The 20,327-nt window shown below is 40.3% G+C and overlaps 1 protein-coding gene across 2 annotated transcripts; it reads left to right on the top strand.

The window, feature by feature from the left end:
* Window positions 1-2,314: 2,314 nt before the first annotated feature.
* On the top strand, window positions 2,315-19,669 carry LOC145440636 (cytosolic 10-formyltetrahydrofolate dehydrogenase-like). Of its 2 annotated transcripts, XM_080318330.1 has the most exons (21): window positions 2,315-2,446; window positions 2,755-2,879; window positions 4,393-4,537; window positions 4,889-4,965; window positions 5,029-5,186; window positions 5,331-5,398; window positions 6,342-6,439; window positions 6,973-7,164; window positions 8,924-9,058; window positions 10,842-11,053; window positions 11,109-11,199; window positions 11,941-12,114; window positions 13,326-13,453; window positions 13,794-14,015; window positions 15,250-15,379; window positions 15,555-15,712; window positions 16,265-16,364; window positions 16,522-16,694; window positions 17,567-17,764; window positions 18,235-18,434; window positions 19,393-19,669. In XM_080318330.1, the coding sequence occupies exons 2-21, from the start codon at window positions 2,832-2,834 to the stop codon at window positions 19,455-19,457; spliced, it is 2,772 nt and encodes a 923-aa protein (XP_080174456.1). In that variant the 5' UTR covers window positions 2,315-2,446; window positions 2,755-2,831; the 3' UTR covers window positions 19,458-19,669. The 2 variants fall into 2 exon arrangements, with proteins under 2 accessions (XP_080174456.1, XP_080174455.1); XM_080318329.1 differs by lacking the exon at window positions 2,315-2,446 and having other exon boundaries at window positions 2,744-2,879.
* Window positions 19,670-20,327: the final 658 nt, after the last annotated feature.

Genomic DNA, 20,327 nt, shown 5'->3' with positions numbered 1-20,327 from the left:
ATTGTAATCATATCTTCAATTGCTTTAGATCTTGTGAAATTGGTAACGGAATAAACAAACTTTTTGTAGCAAAATATGACGGTTTCTTTATGTAGAAAACGAAAGAGGGGCAGGGAGTCAGATTATTTACGTTTGCATCACTAATGGGCTTGGGCGATGGAGATGCGAAGAAACTGCGAGGCTATCGAGTCTGCACCACGGTTTTATCTTTCCACGCAATCCCATTGTGTTGATCGCCTGGCATGGAATCTGTGTGGACACCAGTTTTAATGTAAAGACGTTTGTCTGACCGAGCAATAACATGTACGCAGTACGCTCATACATTACTCTATCAAATCGAGTCATGACTTGACTCGAGTCAGACTCGAGTCACCTTTTTCGTATGACTTGACTTGACTTGAGTCACTTTGCTAAAATGACTTTTGACTTGACTTGACTTGACTCGGCGTATCAGAAATGTGGATTGACTCGTGACTCGGAGCAAAATTCACGAGTCAATTTCGAGTCATCAAGCAATCGATGTCGATAAAAATCATCGTGCCTTGCATATGTTCGGACTGTACGCGAAACGCTGGTGTAACCCGTGAGAGCGACCAATTTTATTCAAATATTTTAAAATGTGATTTTTTTCGTGCCAAGCGTGAATTCACAATAGTAAATCACGTTTTAAAGATGTGTGTGGCATGTCAGTCTGCAAGGTCCCGCCAAATAAGGCCTACTCGAAAATACATTGAATTCCCCTGTTATTGGTACTGCGGCCCGCGCGCCATGAAAAAGTAGGAAATTTGCCCGCGAGTACATTTGAGTTTGAGACTTTTGGCTTATATAGTCCTCAACCATTAGCGCAGGCTGGAATTGTATCATATCAATTTGTAACTAGGTAATGCCTTGCATCTTGTCAATTCGTTTCTCTATTTTGGCAGGTAACTATTATAATCCGAGGCTATATGCTATTACTTACGTAGTTTAGCATTTCTACGTATAGGCCTATGTGAGCAGTGAAGCGCCATCTTGCGTTTATATTTAACTCTATATTTGTTCATGAATCCAGACCAATGACCACTCAATCTGTAATTCTGACAGCTAGCAAAATGCAAAGACGTAAGCATACCTCGTACTTCGGAAAGGCAACTTGACTGGAATTGTGACTTGACTCGTGACTTGACTTGACTTGACTCGACTTGACTCGAGTCACCTCCAAAAATCGAATGACTTGACTTGACTCGAGTCACTTTCGAAAATCGATTGACTTGACTTGACTCGAGTCAAAATGTTGAATGATTCGAAATGACTCGTGACTCGAAGGTATAGTGACTTGATCCCAATTGGCCAACACTGATTACTTCTTTTGTGGTAAAAATAGCCATCGCACTTTGTTAGTCGGCACAGCGTTGTACTGACGTGAAGTTTCGAAAACTGCAATATTGTTCGCAGACTATACAAGCAACTATGCTAGCAGATTATTATTATTCGTTAGAATAACTACTGTTACTGCATGGTGGAAGTAAGTCGATGGCGGCTTGGCATCGGATTTCCCTGCGCGAGAGGGCTATTCTTGTTGACTGTCTGCAAAATGCCTCAGACAAAAGGGCTGATGATATATCACGAATTATATTAGAATTAGAGCATGGAAAAGTTTCACACATTAGATTAAAATTAGATTACTGGCAATTCGCTCTAATTTAGTGAAATTAGACAACTAGAATTATCTAGTTGTCCAAGTCTGCCTGTGGCACACTACGCAAGCACTTCTGCAACATGCGATAATAGGCCTACTCGTTATTCACCACCATTGCATGCTAATTGGCCTACTGCCCACATTAGCTATCATTCGATCCCCCAAAGCTTGTCGATTTGGGTTGGAGTACTCGAATCGTTGTGCCCAGCCAGTTATTTTATATCGTAATCAGTAGTTCTCGACTTTTATGCCATGAAGTTGCTGTCTACACGGTTTTCGCGTTTGTTCGTGTGATAACAACAGCCGAAAATGCGACCTCTCTTAGTCAAGTAGTAGTAATATGGACTTACCGACGAGCTATGCTTACTTTGTCAATCATGGGTGGGATTTCTGTCATCATTATTGACATTCGACACTCGTGTAAAGCTTTTATAGTGAATCGTCGATATTTCTGCTCGTTTCACACCGTAGAAATATTGCAAGAGGACATGGATGAATGTGCTGTGTATTCATGATCCGGGGAGATATTATATGACAAAGTACTTGCTTAGTGCCGCAAGTTAGTGCAGGTTTGAAAAGATTTATAGGTCAGCTACTGGCGTATCCTTCACCTCTTGTTTCAAGAGTGTTCCCATAGTAAGTTACGCCTCCCACGAAACTGAATTCAGATTGGCTCTGCTGGAAGGCGTTTATATCAGCGTCACGCTCGAACGACGCGCCGAGTATTGTTTGTAGACGGTTTGTCGAACGAATAACAATGTGAATTTTCAATTAAATAGTATATTCATATTGAAATGAACCCGAATATTTTCGGCTGACACTCGTCAGGGGTAATCGTCAGCAACTAGTAGAGAATTGAAAGGAACATTGTATATCAACAATCGTATCACAAAATATGACGTCACCAGCATGAAATTTCGAATGAGAGAGCGTTCAATGTACTATTTTTAGGTGATACACGAACTCCTTTTGTTGACAGAGTTTTGGTTGGTGTATTTTGATAAAAGTTGATTCCAAGGCACACAAATGGAATTGTGAACGGCCTCGACCTACGATTCGAAATAAATGTGAATTTTATAATATATTGTAACGTTCTGGAAGTTCAAGTGATTTTATTTAATTGGTAATATATTAACTATATTTTTATTCAAAAATGCTGGGCGCTAGCCGTACGTGTCGTCGGTTTTTCGCGAGTTCTTCGGTAAGTCAGTTTTGTTGTGATAGTAATTACCAGTACTGCATTTCCCCGTGCGTTGCACGGTCTGCGAGTTCGTAATATGTGATACGATGCGTTTTTTTTTCCGTAATGTTTACGTTGCGCTGCTGGAGGTTAAATGCATCGTACCGAATTGATCCGGTCATAACTCGAACAGCCGGTACTATAAATATCCGCACAGTATGAACTATAGCCTATTTTAGACATTGTTTTCGGATTTATACTCTGTTTGCAATCTGTTAGTTATTAAAAACGCCACGTTAATTTTCCAAAAGGCGACAGCAATACGTTGCACGATGTTATTTTTAGTTTGGTGGTGCAATTAAGGGCAAGCTCCCGGCAATGACATAACCTCCTTTCACACGAGAGAGAGAGAGAGATAATCTTTATTTGTCAAATGTGCATATCAATATCAATTATCATGTATAAGAAAATGCAATTGGGTGAAATGTGATACATAGTTATGCAAGGATCAGGTGGGATATAACAGTCATGAAATCCGAGCATAGCACCAGATCAGTCATTGTTATATTTGGCATTCCTGAAACCAGGTGCTAAAACTGACATGAATATAATTTTGAATGTGAAGAGCTTCTTATTGGAGGTGGACAACTTCGATATGCTACAATTAAATACAATTACATTATATTCATATTGAAACAGACCCGAATATTTTTGGCTGACACTGGTCAGGAGTAATCATCAGTAACTAATAGAGAATTGTAAAGAACATATGTACGACATACATACAACATGTTTATCAACAGTCGTATCATTTTGAAGTCCTAATATACTGTAACAAAAATATGGCTTTTTGTAGAAAGTATATTTTTATGATAATTATTTATAAAGTGAAGTGTAATTGAAAAACAGTGCCTTTAAACCAGTGGTTCCCAACCTTTTTTTAGACACGGCCCCTTTATGATAGTGAAAAATTTCGTGCCCCCTTATTGTCATATAACAAAATCCAACCGGGATGCTAGCAACCCCAACAGATTGTTTGATGGCATGGGAAGTTATAACTGTTGACGAGAGAATTAAAAAATAAGAAATTTGGTTTATATATAGAGAAACACGCATCAATTAGAGGTAAAATTTTTCAGTTGACCGCTCCTTCGTGCCCCCTTTCAGAGCTTTCACGCCCCCCAAGGAGGATTCTTATACTGGACAAATTGAAATGTTAGGATCAAGGTTATTGACTTTTGATATTACAGCAGCAGTTGGTCATTTTGTCTCGAGCTAATTTGCTAGGCTAGGCCTATACAACATCGTTGTCAGTTTTTTTTCATATTCTTGTTAATAATGAATACCAAACTGAAATGTTTCATATGGATGATTCAAGTCTAGCAGTAGGCCTACTAATTTCTGGTGATGCCAAAACTGCAAAAAACAAAGACGGAAAAATGTCGTAAATAAACTATTTTTAGCACTGCACAGGCAATGCTGAAATTAACTATACTTGCTCATTACCAAATGTAACTGTTTCAAACTTTTTCAGCAATACTGGGCGAATAAAATGAAAATAGCGATTATTGGACAGTCTCTATTCGGTGCGGAAACGTACTCGTTGCTCAGGAGTAGCGGACACCAAGTTGTCGGAGTCTTCACAATTCCGGATGTTGGAGGAAAGGCCGATCCACTCGGTAGGTTCTACGGTGCATGGCGGTTGATTATGGGTAGGCCCTATCGCAGCATATGAAACATTTAGGCTAGTACAAGGCTATGCAATATGCACAGTTGCACACTACTGGAAATGACATATTTGTGAAGATGGTAGATATATACAAAAATGTCTTTAAATTGATGTAGAACTGGTATTATATATTCTTTTTGATCGCATAAGAGATGCATATTTTAACATTCCACATCGTAACGCTATAATGAGCGATACTCTATTTAAAATCGAATCACTCAGGTACTCGATTTCGCCCAACCTAAATTGCAGTGTCTTTGGTAGTTCCGTTACATTTCAAATTATATTTCAAATTCTGTAGCAACAAGAGCCGAAAAAGATGATGTTCCAGTTTTCAAATTCCCAAGGTGGAGGGTGAAAGGTCAACCAATACCAGAAGTGACACGAAATATTTTTTCGTCAAAATCTGCTTAAAGCCAACCCATGTGTTTTTTTTTTCAGGTGGTAGAAAAATACGCTTCGGTGGGAGCAGAATTGAACGTCTTGCCATTCTGCTCTCAGTTTATTCCGATGAATGTGATCGATCATCCGAAACACGGATCCATTATTTATCATCCTTCCATACTACCCAGACACCGTGGGGCATCAGCTATCAACTGGTATGTTCTTGTTTAAAGTTAAATATATTATAATGCAATTAATGCGGTACCGGTACTGAAAGTGATAGGTCTTTTAATGTTTAGCATTTCACATTTGCTGTGACTGATTGTGCATTTGAGTTGAATTTTAGCTCTGCGTTTCAGGACACTGATGTCCGGTGACAAAAGAGGTGGATTCACGATATTCTGGGCTGACGATGGTCTTGACACAGGTTTCTGATTCTTTGAACTTTCCGTTTATTCAGTCCCGACTTGCTCAGACTATTGGATTTTCAAATTACGCAACTAGAACCACTCACTTTTCACAACTCTGCAACTAGAATTACCCTGCTACAACTACTCACTTTTCGCAACTAGATCTACAACTACTCACTTCACAACTAGAACTAGAACTACTGACTTTTTACAACTCACAACTAGGACTAAAACTACTCCCTTTTCAAAATGTGCAACTAGAACTAGAACTACTCACTTTTCAAAACGCACAACTAGAACTAGAACTACTCACTTTTCAAAACTTGAACTATAACTATAACTACTCACTTTTCAAAATGCACACCTAGAACTACTCACTTTTCAAAATGCGCAACTTGAACTACAACCACTCAATTTTCAAAACTTATAACTATAACTACTTACTTTTCACAACTCACAACTAGAATTGGAACTACTCCCTTTTCAAAACTCGCAACTATAACTACTTGCTTTTCAAAACTTGGACTACAACCACTCACTTTTCAAAACTCGCAACTATAACTATAACTACTCACTTTTCAAAATGCACACCTAGAACTACTCACTTTTCAAAATGCGCAACTTGAACTACAACCACTCAATTTTCAAAACTTATTACTATAACTACTTACTTTTCACAACTCACAACTAGAATTAGAACTACTCCCTTTTCAAAACTCGCAACTATAACTACTTGCTTTTCAAAACTTGGACTACAACCACTCACTTTTCAAAACTCGCAACTATAACTATAACTACCGTACTGACTTTTCAAAATGCACAACTTGAACTAGCACTACTCACTTTTCAAAATGTGCAACTAAAAGTAGATTTACTCAAAAACCAGTAGTTCGTCAACCATCAACTGGATTATAGGATACAAGTGTGCTTAAGTCTGATATATCGTTGTCTGTGTCTCAGGACCGATACTCCTTCAACGTGAATGCGACGTGAAACCCAACGATACCGTCGACGATATTTACAATCGTTTTCTCTACCCAGAAGGAATCAAAGCCATGGTTTGTTAATGATTTGTCATTCTCTGAGCTTGCTTGATGGCACGACTAGAATAATTTTAGCTTTTTAACGGCCAACGAATAGGGCTCGGCACGATGATTTGAGTATCAATTCTAATGATTCGAGTTGAGTAGTGTTAAATGAATATTTCCAGTACTGAAGTTCTACACTCTTTGGATACTATTATTATTGACACTACACATTTGATACTATTTACCACTGTGGAAGTCTTTGAATCTCGTTTGGTGATATCAAAGCATATGAAACATGTACTACAAATCTATGCATGTTAATGGAAATAACATATCTGTGAAGACGTGATCATTCCACAGCATTGTCTCAAAGTGCAATGAAATAGGTATGGTCGAAAAATACTAAATCATCTATAACGTCATGTGGAACTTGGATTATGTTCTTTATGTCCACAAAAAAGGTACATATTTAAGTACAGCCCTACATAGTGAGTTCACAGTTGTGTAAAATTGCAGCACAATTTCAACAGTTGCCTTCAAAAATTTGCAATGTCGGTCTTCAGGGTGAAGCCGTTCAACTGATCGCGGACGGAAAGGCTCCGAGAATCACCCAGCCGGAGGAAGGTGCCACGTACGAAGGTATCATGAGGAAAAAGAACGCAGAGATCAAATTCGACCAAACGGCGAGAGAGATTCACAACTTCATTCGGGGAAATGACAAAGTACCGGGGGCTTGGGCGCAGATCGACGGAAAAGTGAGATATTTTGAGAGAGACAGGTGGTCAGTTACAAAGTATTTTTACTCAAGTAGGTTTTGCCTGCTTGAACTAAATTTCTGTGGTTCTATTATTTGACTACTACAGCTATCGTCCCTATTTCGTCACTGACCTACAAAGTAGACGCAGTTCTCACTGATTTATCTAGATGCAATGGATACCCTCAGTTGATCCACACTCTTTGAAGATGACCCAATAGAAATATATAACCCCTTGAAGATACCCGAAACGTTCCTATGCCCCACAGAAGTATATTTGCAAGACGAAACAAACCCATTCGAAATTTATGAAGTTTCACAGCAGGCGAACACGTAAGTGCAGGCCTGAAAGAACAAAATAAATGCATCTATATGGTAAAAAAAAATTGAAAAATTAACAGATTTTCAGGATTTCTTTCCAATTCTCTTTGAACCATTCACTTTGCCCCTCTACCATTCAAATTCCCGAAGTACCCAGACCCACCCGAAATTTTCTCCCTTACATATTCAGTATTTCTTGTTTCCAATAGCTTATTGCTGCTTTCGTCTAAATTGGCTTGAAGGCATAGCGACTCCGCCCCAACACTGATATTACCATGCAGGAACTCTATCAGCTGATCGAGGTTCATGCTAGGGGTCTGTTCAAGATGCTTCGTCTATTTAATTGTGGGAAGAGCATGCGTAATATTAATAATAATAGCCAAGTCATATTTTTCATCTGTACAAGTCGCACACAATGTACAATGCGATAAGACACAATGCGATGTAATGAACAGATATGAGGATATCGAACGACACGCAGTTGCGATCTTTTTTTTATACTGACATCCACCTCGGCGGCTCGGCCTAGAGTGCTCGATGTCACAGTTCTTTTCAATGTTGATCTTTCTGAAGCCACGGCCCTTTCTAGTTCTTTCCATTCCTTGTGAGTGCTTTCTTTCGTCGGGTCTTTTTCTGGGCTTTTTGTCGCCGTAAGAACGGCGACGGCGTGGGATGCTAGCGCAGTAAAGACTGCAGAAGTTACCATTTCGGTATACCGAGATGCCGTACGACAAGAAGTCGAAAGGGTACAGAAGATAATTACAAATGCAATTATAAACACAACATCCGTCCAAGCACCACTGATGTCATTCGATCAGCAGAACCTTAGATCTAGAAATAGTGTACCTACATACGACAATACCGGTACTCCGGTATTTGGCGGGAGTTGCCTGCAGTTGGCTGCTCGACCGTGAAAATTGACACTTAAGTCTGGTGGTGTGCTGACTTAGATTTGAGTGCCGATCTGGACGCATTTGAGTGTGAGTATACTTTTTGGCGTGAGTTGAGTAACGAAATCGTTGCTGAGTAGAGAATCGCCACTCAGCAGAGAAATTGGGCTCCACCCTTAGACAACCCGACAATTTCATGAGAATGCCAGTACAATATAGCTCCAAAAGCTTTGCTTCTACTGGTTGGAATTGAGCCAAATGTGGCTTGCAGTGTTTTCAGCCAACCTAGATATTTTATCGAATAGTCCGTAAACTTTCAAGAAGAAAATTTTTTTTTTTTGAACAGCCCTAGTTAAGATGTATCTTGCAATTTTGATAGTAGCCTCCTCAAACTAACTACTAAAAGTATGGCACTCCGCCAAATCTGCTTTTTGAAACTACTTAATCGAGTACTTTTCAGACCTTTGCGTTACTACTTGTGTCTATTTGAGTAGCAATGTCGAGCGATTTGACCACCTCATTTAATGAATCGAATGTTTGAAATTTCAGAAAATCACATTTTATGGTTCGTCGCTTCACCGGAGCAAGCTACCAACAGGCACAGAAGTGAAAGTGGAAGGGATGGAACGTCCTGCGATCGTTCATAAGAACGGATTGATCCTTTTTGGCAGCGATGGGAAAAAGGTAAATTGTATGTATCCGTCAGCAGTAAGGCGGTGCATAATGATTTGAGCACTTTATTCTGAATCGAGTATTCATTCTAATGATTTGAGTAGAGTAGGTAGAGATGTTTTTTCCGGTACTGAGATGATACACTCCTTACTACTGGTAGTTCTTTTATCAACGGGAATTATAGTTTCCATTCAACAGTATTTTACACTGTGGAAGGCTGTAAACCTCAATTAGTCATATCGGTATTCTACTTTTAGTTCTGGTTGCGAGTTTTAAAAAATGACTAGTTCTAGTTGGGAATCTTGGAAAAGTTTCTAGTTCCAGTTGCGTATCTTGAATAGTGAGTGGTTCTAGTTACACATGTTAACCCTTTCGCCGCGGGTGGATCCTAGAGGATCCATGCACAGTTTTTCACAAACACGCTTCAATCAATTAACGACATCTTGCGTTGTCGATACGCATACGACCAGCTATATATAACCCATTGCCTTATGGCATAACCTGTTCAAAATACAGATTGAATACATAAAAACGTTTCCCCGCAAAATACAATGTGTAGCTCAGTTCGCCTGAATGAACGCTAATCTTATAATTCCTTATCTCTTCCGTTCTACACGTCGTAAGCAGACACAGTTGTCGTTTTAGAGTAGTTATTGATCGCAAGAGTTCATTGCAACCATAATATCGGGAATTAGTTGGATAGAACACGCTTCAAATTGGTGTGAAATAAAGCAATATGCTGTTACGTGAAAAATGCCGCGCACGTATGAGCATTGTCGCATAAGGCCATATACATTCACTTACGATTGTCTTATACAGTTGAATGTCACACACATAGTTAGATGCAGTCCATAACAATCAACAAGATCAGTATCACGAAGGTTGGTCTTATATAAGTTACACAACGCCAGTGCTAAACACTGCAGACATGGGTGTGTATGTGTAAGTTGGCGCGAGTGTACGGTACTCGCGCCTGTGATAACAACATCATACAGACAGTTGAATCATCCGTTTTATATGTTATACGAAGTTACTGTAGACTTCAATGAATAGATGTTGATCATATGCCAATATACTGACGAACCTGTATCGGACATTCGATGTGTAGAACACGTTTCAAATTGATATGAAATGAAGCAACAAGAGAAATCGCGCACCTATGAGAAGTGTCAAACAAGGCTAATATATTTACTTACGATGGCCTTGTGCAGTGGCAAATTGAACATTTTGTTAGTTATATACGATCAATAGTATCTATAAGATCAGTAACATGGATTTGAACTTATATAACTGGACCAGGCAAAGCCAAATAAACACGAATTACAACGTGCGTTGCCTCTATCGAGATGACGTAATCAGCGGCGGCCGTGAGTAACGCTTATAACGAAAACTTCCCAGTCGCGGTGCGCTCAACTGCGTAAAGATTTCAAGCTCAGTAGTGTCTTGTTTGAATGCCGAAATTGATATGTAAGACAACCACGTGGTCATTCACCATGGGAAGGATTATGTATCACGTCACGTGAAAACGAAAAACAAATTTCTCTTTCACTTTTGAGAAATCGCGTAGACTGGTTTGAATATCATCGTCACCTCTCTCGCCTGAGCCTTCCAAGTAGCTCAGTTGGTTAGGCTGCTATTTCCTGATCACGGCGATATATTGGGCGTCGGTTCAAGTCCCGTTGTTTGCGTTTTATGAACTTTTTGGTTGATGTATTAAAATTTGGCCTGGAGGCCGACCGCGGGAGTAGGGTTAAATATCCACTAGTTTGTACAAGTCAGCATGTAACCTATTCAGGTGAACGTCAAAAACCTGCAATACGAGGACGGGCAAATGCGGCCCGCCTCGAAATACGGCCTTGAAAATGTCACCGAGACCATCGAACTGACCAAGGAGGAAATAGTCATGGAGAAATCTGTGAGGGAATCGTGGCAAGGAATCCTGAATCGAGAAATCTCAGACGAAACCGACTTCTTTAAAAGCGGTGCCGGTTCCATGGACGTTGTCAGGTCTGTTTTGAGAGGATCGAAATTTTCAGGAGATTGCAATGTTTGTTTTTGGCAGACTCGTTGAGGAGGTTCGACAGAAGACTTCGGTCGCGATGAAGAACGAAGACGTTTACATGGCGACCACGTTCTTTGAATTCGTTCAAAAGGTTTGTGAGCACCCTAGCCATGGGGGTTGGTACCTCTGCTTTTGTGAAATATACATGTCGGTTTTGCCTACCTGTGACTTTGTGTAGATATTGTGTGCTGACTGTTACCTCGGACGCCGATCATAGCGTGTGAGACTGATTGATTGCTCGTTAATTAGTTCGAATGGTGTTGGTTGATGGTCGTGAATATTGGGACACAGAGCTCGTGCGTCCCGTGGAGAGAGAGGTCGTTTTGTTGTTGTTCGTTGCAGTTGTGGCATTTTCTGTTTTTCATCTTATAAATGTACTTTGCACACTACTTGCACTTACTTACTCAAGGGATTATGCTTTAAGACGACTTGTACTACATTTTTATGCTTTAGGTTTTGTACAGTGCCAAGTAATTCTGGGGTATGTTCGGAAGGTATCACCTTTATGAAAGAAATCGCCATGACAACTAGACGAAATAGCCAGTCACTGTGACTGAATCTATTTCCAGAGACTATACCAATTTGTTGTGTTATTGGTCCTTTTTCTTTCTGCAATTTCAAAAGTTGCCGGCTATGATTAACTGCTGAAAGTAGACCAATGTATATATACTGTATGGAAGTATACTAACCCACGATCAAACCTACTTTTTAAAATTACTGGAGTACTTATCAGAACGTGATGTCTGTTGCTACTGAATTAGTTTTGATATATCTTTTTGAGTGCCAACCCTGACTTCGAACACCTATCGATGAAGTTTGCACTTTTTGATAGATGGTCCGGATCTTGCGTGGTTTAGAAGAGAAAGAGAAACTTGAAGTTGATTACGCAGTCGCAGAAGCGAACGGAATGCGATTGACGATGCCGCATCAATTGTTCATCAACAATCAGTTCTTGGATTCTTCCGACGGAGTGGAGTATGACTCGATAAACCCAGCGGACGAATCGGTATGTGTTGCTACATTAGCGCTGGGCAAGGGACCTCGGGTCATTCAATTCTGGAGTATTGAGGTTTTAGTCAAGTCAAGTATTTGAGTAGCCTCATTATGAACTCAAATCTAGAGCCCGGCTGATATCAATAGAACCCAATCACCATCACCTTCACCGATAATCTCGATACATTCAGACGACACTCATAAGATATGGCGTCTAGCTTGAGGCGCATTTACAAACTTCAGAGCATCTATTTGAACAGCTTTACGGCCATCACTGTGCTTGGGCATGAAATAAACTATAGGCTGCGTCTGGACATTGGTGAGCTGTATGATATGGATCAATATTCCCACTTCCCAGTCAAGCTGTTGCAGATTATAGTTTTCAGACTACTTACTACAATACTGTGCTTTTACAATACCGTAATTTTCCAAGTATAGTACGCACCCTTAAAATGGCACGCAAATTCTGGGGAAAAGCCTTCACCCATGTATAGTACGCACCCTGCATTCGCAGTACATGAATAGCTGTGTTTTAGTACACGATGGTGTTCTGTTCTGCGATGTCACTGTCGAACAATCATGACATAACCATCGCTATTTATTATGCAATTAACGGCATTGTCTCTAAACGATAGTAGAGAGCAGCCAAAGCCTCCGAGGCCAGCGACGCGACATCTTGCGCAAGAGGTCAGATGCGACTGCTCAGGTCAACGGTTATGTCGTGCACACCACGCCTGTTGGAGGTGCGACTGATTACGCAAGCGATTATATTTTGCGCACATGGCTTGTCGATGAATTAGCGAGGACTGTCGCCGTCCCGCGATCAATGAATGACCTAATTTCGCTCGCGTGCAAACGGCAAATCAACTCAGCAGGAGATTGTGTGCTGTGCAGACGACTCTCGTTAATTGGCAACACGCTTTTTGCTAATTGGTAGCGCGTTTGTTACACTGATAATACGAATTACTGGGCACGATGGCTGAAAGTGATGCGCGATTGGAAACAAACATGAAGAAAGGTGTGATTTCAAGTTTTTTATCGAGGGAGATTTTTTTCAAGCGTGTTGTTCCCATGTATAATACGCACCCCCCGATTTTAGGGCAAAAAATCGTGAAAATTTGCGGATTATACATGGAAAATTACGGTAATTGCCAATGTCTCTCATGGCATATACCGATATTTATGATGGGCAACATCACCTTTGAATTTGGGCTTGCTTTGCAGGTAATTTGCAAAGTTTCCAAAGCCACCGTAGAAGACGTTGACGAAGCCGTAGAGGCGGCAAAGGAGGCGTTTTACGAGGGACCCTGGGCCACCATGAATCCTCGTGATAGGGGCAGGCTCATGTACAAGTAAGGGTGAACATAATTCTAGTTGTCGAATTCGACTGATTAGAGAAAGATACCGGAAATCTGATTCTAATCCAGTCCGTGAAATGTTCCTGCGCTGATCTGATTTCTGGTTTTTGCTGAAAATACTACAGAAGTGTAAAGGTTGAAACGAACCAAGCTTTGCGTGAGAATGAACTCTGCTTGATATCAAGTTAATTTTTGTGAACACGTTTTTAATTAAGAATCGAATTCAAGTTTCGAGTGCGTAGCTATCATTCTAATTGTGAGTAATTTGGAAAAGCTGAAAAATAAAAAGTTGTCCAATTATGGGTAGGAAAAACAGCCCTGTTTTGTTTTTCAGAATCGCAGATCTGATGGAGGAGAAACAAGAAGAGTTGGCTGCGATTGAATCTCTTGACTCGGGGGCCGTTTACACCCTCGCTCTGAAAACCCATGTGGGTATGTCCATCCAGACGTTCCGGTATTTCGCGGGCTGGTGTGACAAAATTCACGGCTCCACGATACCTATCAACCAGGCACATCCGAACCGAAACTTGACTTTCACCAAAAAGGAGCCGATCGGGTTCGTATTTGTGCTTTTTGCGAAATAATGAAGATACATTTTTGGGGTGCAGAACTTGAATATACATTTTAGTGGTATATAAATAATATAAAAGAGTATATCGTCACTATGGAATCACAATGTTTTAATTGCTGCACTGATGGTAGAGGGAAGAAATCAAACTCCAGATCCAGCAGTAGCTTATTGCTTTACTAGTATATTTATTAATTAATATTGAACTTCTTTGTTATGGTGTATCAAATTTTTCATGACCCAAGCAAGGTTGTAATGACTCGACTCGAGTCACGATTTAAGATGACTCGACTTGACTCGAGTCATTTTCTCAAAATACCGAAATGACTCGACTCGAGTCAATCTGTGTATTGAACCGACTTGGACACGAGTCATTGCGCATGACTCGAACCAAGTCATACGACTCGAAACTCATACGGCCAAGACCGATATTTCACTGTAATTTCGAAGAATAGTAAAGTGACCAAATGATTGGGATTTCGTCTATTGGTACTGGTACTTGAAAATGCCACCAGGAACTACTAAAAATGAGGAAAATTAGTATATTATAAATATGTGAACTATTCGATATCACCAAACAGAGTTAGAAAAAGTGAATTTAGCAAGACTTTAACTGGAAACCCGTGAGTCAACACAATGACTTTGACTCGACTCATATTACTATGACTCGGACTCGACCGTCCGCTCGCTGACTTGGACTCGGACTTGACTCGGTGGTGAATTGAAAATGACTCGACGTGACTCGAGTCAAAACTATAAAAGTGAGATTGACTTGTGACTCGGAACCTTGTGACTTGGTTACAACCCTGGACCCAAGCCCACCCGCTGAAAAAGACTTGAGGGCGAGGCCCATGTGGGAAACCCTATAAATAGCAATAAATAATACTATTAAATCAGCCGATAGACATGGTTTCCCTGAATCATTTTATGCTGTATCTGTTTCTGTGACATCATTTAAATTCCCTGCGAATATTTTGTTAGTGTTGTGTTGGTCATAATACGTTCACAACAGCAAAATGATATCTGTATTTTAAATTTGGTTAAAATCACATTTACTGATGTTCGCTCCTGGCGAGAACCCGTAGAAAATCGTCCAGCTGAATAAATCCGCTAAATGAGCGTATTGATTGTTGCTATATTGAAATTGTGTGCTCGTTAAAGCCTGTTTAAAATGTATAAATTTCGTAAGATGCTCAACATGAAATGGTTTGGTCATTTGCAGCGTGTGCGCCATCGTTATTCCTTGGAACTATCCGTTGATGATGCTGGCTTGGAAGATGGCTTCCTGTCTGGCTGCCGGGAATACGATGGTGCTCAAGCCGGCCCAAGTCACACCTCTGACCGCCTTGAAAGTAAGCCATTATTTTCTGCAACTAGATCATTATGAACCTTTTCAAATTTGATTAGAGTTAAATAATAGCTAGACAGTTTTTTTTTCAAATTAACCAACAATTAGATTATCGGCACGAATTAGTAGTCCAATTCTGGTTTCGTGCAAACCATTCCTATTTTGAAATATGTTATCAGTTTGCAGAGCTTGTCGTTGAAGCTGGTTTTCCTCCGGGTGTGATCAACATACTGCCGGGTGCTGGTAGCAACATCGGGCAACGAATGGCCGACCACCCCGATATCAGAAAGCTGGGTTTCACAGGGTCAACCCCCATCGGAAAGCAGATCATGAAGAGGTTTGCAAACGAGTTGCTGTCATATTCTTTTATTTTCAATATGCAAATCAACAATGTATTCGTATTGAGATAAACCCGGGTTGGTTTGGCTGACGACTAGTGGGTTTATTTCAATATTAATATATAATTCAATTGAAATTGACCCTGTCGTTTTAGCGTGTCTTGCAAACCGCTACTCTGCATTGTAATTGAGTCGAGGCGTCACTTCAACTTCAATTTTAGTAGCATTACTTGACTTCTACTTCACACATTTGAGGCAAAGCTACTGACTTTTTATAATTTGTATTTTTGTAGAGTAGAAAGTAGTTTTAGGGTCGGTCAACGTCACAGTATCGAGTGAAGTCGTCCGAATGACTGGACGAAATCATATTTTGTGATACGATCGTTGATATGCAATGTTCTTTCCAATTCTCTACTAGTTGCTGACAGGTTACCCCTGACGAGTGTCAGCCAAAAATATTCGGTTTCATATCAATATCAATACACTATTCAATTGTATATTGGAGTTCTGTACCTTTAAATGTCATTTATATTTTCGTTCCAATTTTACAGCGCTGCTCTCAGCAATCTGAAGAAAGTTTCTTTGGAACTTGGCGGTAAATCGCCCCTCATCATTTTCAGCGACTGTGACCTGGACAAAGCCGTTCGATTTGTGAGTAAGCCCAATGGAAATCGCGAAAATGTCCAGCTTTTCCAAATGCCAGAATTAAAATGATAGCTGCACAGTTTTTTGTTTTGTTTTTGTACAAATATCTAGTCCAATTATCCAAGTCTGTTGTAGACATCTAATCATTCTCTTGAATTGGCAGGGAATGAGTTCTGTGTTCTTCAACAAAGGGGAGAATTGCATCGCCGCCGGACGTCTCTTTGTGGAAGACTCCATCCACGATGAATTCGTTCGAAGAATCATCGAGGAAATCAAGAAAATGAAAATCGGAAATCCTCTGGACGCGAGCACCGACCATGGTCCGCAGAATCACAAGTAAGGTCAAAATCAAATGCCGGAGTGATGCGGTTCTGAATCGAGAATGAGGCTTCGAGTCTAGTATTCGAGTAGCCCACAACGGAACGGATGATGCGTGAAATTCAAATATGCACCTTTTATGCGATCACAAAGAATATAATGCCGCTTCTACATCACATTCAGATGATTTTGTATTTTTTTGACCATACATTATCATTGAACTTTGTGAGAATGCTGTGGATTGATCATGACTTCACAGATATGCCATTTCCAGTAATGAGCATAGCTTTGTCATACATGTTTGGCATGCTGCAATACGCCCAATCGAGTTTTCAAGACTTCCACAGTGGAAAACACTCACCGAAACTATAATTCCCGTTGACGAATTAACTCTTAGTGGCAAAGAGAGTATCATTTCAGTTCTTGAAAAAAAATCGTATCTCACTTTTGTCTCGAATCATTGTGCCCAGACCGATAAGGGCAGCTGTCTAATTAGGTAAATAAGTGCGAAATGCCGGTAATCGAATTCTACTCTAATTTGTGAAATCTTTCTATGCTCTCAATTTAATTGTATTGTGATTTCTGGTTTTCCTGGAAATGCTACAGGGGAACGAATTCGTGCGAAATGAACCAAGCTTTCCGTGCAGACATTTGCAATTCTTGTGCTTATGAGATTGAACTTGATTTTTGTTGTAATTCTTTCTAATTCGGAATTGCATTCAATTTCCAAGTTCTTGCAAATTCCAATTGTAATCTAATTTGCGAAAAACTGTGTAGCTATCATTCTAATTGCAATCCAATTTGGAAAAGTGAATATTTTCTAGCTACCCGACTCCGACCCTTGAAGTGAGCAGACAATTCACAAAAAAAACGTTATTTCTTTTGAACAGAGCCCACCTACTGAAGCTGGTCGAGTATTGTCAGGTCGGGGTGAAGGAAGGGGCTAATCTTATGTACGGCGGAAAGCAGTGCGACCGACCGGGGCTTTTTATGGAGCCGTCGGTGCTTACCGATGTCACCGATCACATGTTTGTGGCCAAGGAAGAATCGTTCGGGCCGGTGATGGTCGTGTCCAGATTTAAAGACGGGTCAGTTGATTCATGTTCGCAAGAGACGATTGCCCCCTCAAAGCTATGGTCGTTGGTACAAGTAGAAGTGACGGCATCAATTTGTCCTTATTTACAAGTAAAAGTAGCCATTTTTAAGACATGCTGAAAGTAATAAGTAGCTTGGTCAATGCGTACTGCGCAGTTTGTCAAAAATGCAATATGCGTCTTCGCAACTAATGCAAAATCGATAGTTCAATAGAAATAGGTCCATTGGTCGAAAATCTAATCAGTTTCTTTGATTTCACTCGTGAAGATGTTACTCCGATCGTACAAACTACAAACTACTTCTTACTTTGCACAATTCCAAGTCTAAAATGTAAGCCTACGAACTGTCGAGCAGAAGTAGTCGAAAAGCAACCCACTTGAGTGAATGTTGCAAGTTGAAGTACTTTTCAAAAACACTTTGTTACTGCCCACGACCTCTGACCTCCACCTCTAAATCATTGCAGCGATATTGACGGAGTGCTCAAAAGTGCGAATGGTACGGAGTACGGTCTGGCTTCGGGCGTCTTTACCAATGATATTTCCAAAGCTCTCTACGTGAGTGATCGTCTCGATGCTGGTACTGTGTTTGTGAACACATACAACAAGACTGATGTCGCAGCGCCGTTTGGTGGCTTCAAACAATCTGGTTTTGGCAAAGACTTGGGTGAGTTTATATCGAGCGCGACTGAATACTAGTAGCATTGTATAGAGCAGTGGTCGGAAATCTTTTTTGTCCGAAGAGCCACATTGGTCCTATTTTTCCATTTGAACTCCCAAAGAGCCATACCTGTTACGTCACAATTGAAATTTCGTGACGTTCATGCTCACTACATGGGATTTGTGGTGTGCGCCACATTTTCTTTGTAAAAACCGGTATTTATGGTTCGAAAATGAAGCTGGAAACGAGAGAATAGGCACAGGCCTCACCATTGATAACGCACTTCAACGTAAATAGCTTAAAATTTATTATAACTGATGATAGTCGAATGTAACTGCCACACTGATTCCGAAAATCCAATTACTGAACAACTTCTTAATTCTCAAAGTATTCGGCGGTAACATATAACGTTGCGCTACACGCCTAGGTTATAACGCCGGTACTACAAAGCCACTTACCAATCAATAACGTCGATATCTATGGCGTTGTTTGTAATTGTGAATGTCACGTCCGCGGCGGTTCATTTCGCGCCATGGATCAGGCAGGCAATGTGTATTTGAGAACTGCGTTTTGTGATATGGCGATATGGGCGTCGCCATGTCGGCTATTCTCTTTGATTAAACAAGGCATAAACTCATAACAGTATGGATGATGTGGAAGGTTCACATATGTACAGTGAACGCTTTACACCACCACAGACAAAAGCCAGTTCTACACATGAAGGATAATTCGGTATATTATCCACCATACCTTGTGACAATAATGTGGGTTGATTGCGACTTGGCAGATATCACATCATTTATACCATCACAATGACTTGATGCGCGAATACCCGACTCGAAGCCTAATGCTCGATTCAAGATCGAATCACTCCGGCACTTTGATTTTGCACAGCCCTACTTATAAGTGATCTTGACCACTATAATTCTGAATATGCAGGTAACTTGCACTAATCTATTCACAGGCGAAGATGCTTTGAACGAATACCTGAAGACAAAAGCGGTTACAATCGAATATTCCACGCCTTGACTCCATTCTTGAAACATTTGAGCTTGTGATGTCGCAGACACTTTCATTGAGGACATTTCGAGCGTTTCAAGTTGTAAATGTGAGAGAAATTTTATGTTTTGCGTTGAAACCAGCCTGCGAAGGTGCGTAGATAGTTGACGTTGGAAGTTTATGTGATTTGTTCCCTGGGCTACAAGTCCGTTCGGCGTTGATTAAAATGTGTTTTGAACGCAGCTCGGGTGAATCCAGGACAGATTCTCGCTTTGTAATTTGTTGAACAGCATCGAGGATATCATTTCAGTCTTATACCGAATCAACAAATACTATGCCAGCTGCTGACGCAAAGTTGGAGCCCAATCTCTCACTGAAAACACACGAATCATTTCTCTCCTAAAAAACAGTAATTACTTTTGAGCAACATTTTGCGCTTTTGTTTTTAGACTACCTGTAGTGGAACCGGTTTTCGACAAAAGTAGTCACATTCTATAGGCTGCATCATCAGTGAAAATGTCATAAGAGTAGGGGAAATTTTTGATGCACTATAATCATGAGAAAGTTACGTTTTATTTTAAGAAAAGTTGCAGTAAAACGTTGCATCAGTTCAGTAGGACTCGAAATACATAAAAGGTTCCGTTGTATAACAAAACAGCTTTCATGCTGTAGTATTACTGCACCCCTAAATGCTGACTGGTGCATTTTAATTAGGCTAAGATTCACAGTTTAAATACTACTTGGAGGGAAATGACCAGCTGGCCGCAGGTTTTGAACATCCCTACCTTTGACTGGCTTCTTACTTGCAAAATAACAAATGCATTTTTATAAACACACAGACTAACTAAGCTATCTCATGAAAACTTGACCACTTCTACTTGTCATGCTTAGCTGGGGTTG

The sequence above is a fragment of the Botryllus schlosseri genome, chromosome 6 (genome assembly GCF_051294905.1).
Source record: "Botryllus schlosseri isolate E-star chromosome 6, Bs_hap1, whole genome shotgun sequence".
Taxonomy (NCBI): domain Eukaryota; kingdom Metazoa; phylum Chordata; class Ascidiacea; order Stolidobranchia; family Styelidae; genus Botryllus; species Botryllus schlosseri.
This window is presented reverse-complemented; position numbering and strand designations above follow the sequence as displayed.

Coding starts and splice junctions, on each gene's coding strand:
- LOC145440636 (XM_080318330.1), top strand. CDS start 2,832: ATGCTGGGCGCTAGCCGTACGTGTCGTCGGTTTTTCGCGAGTTCTTCG. Junction 7,165..8,923: donor GGGCGCAGATCGACGGAAAA/GTGAGATATTTT, acceptor TTGAAATTTCAG/AAAATCACATTTTATGGTTC. Junction 12,115..13,325: donor TAAACCCAGCGGACGAATCG/GTATGTGTTGCT, acceptor CTTGCTTTGCAG/GTAATTTGCAAAGTTTCCAA.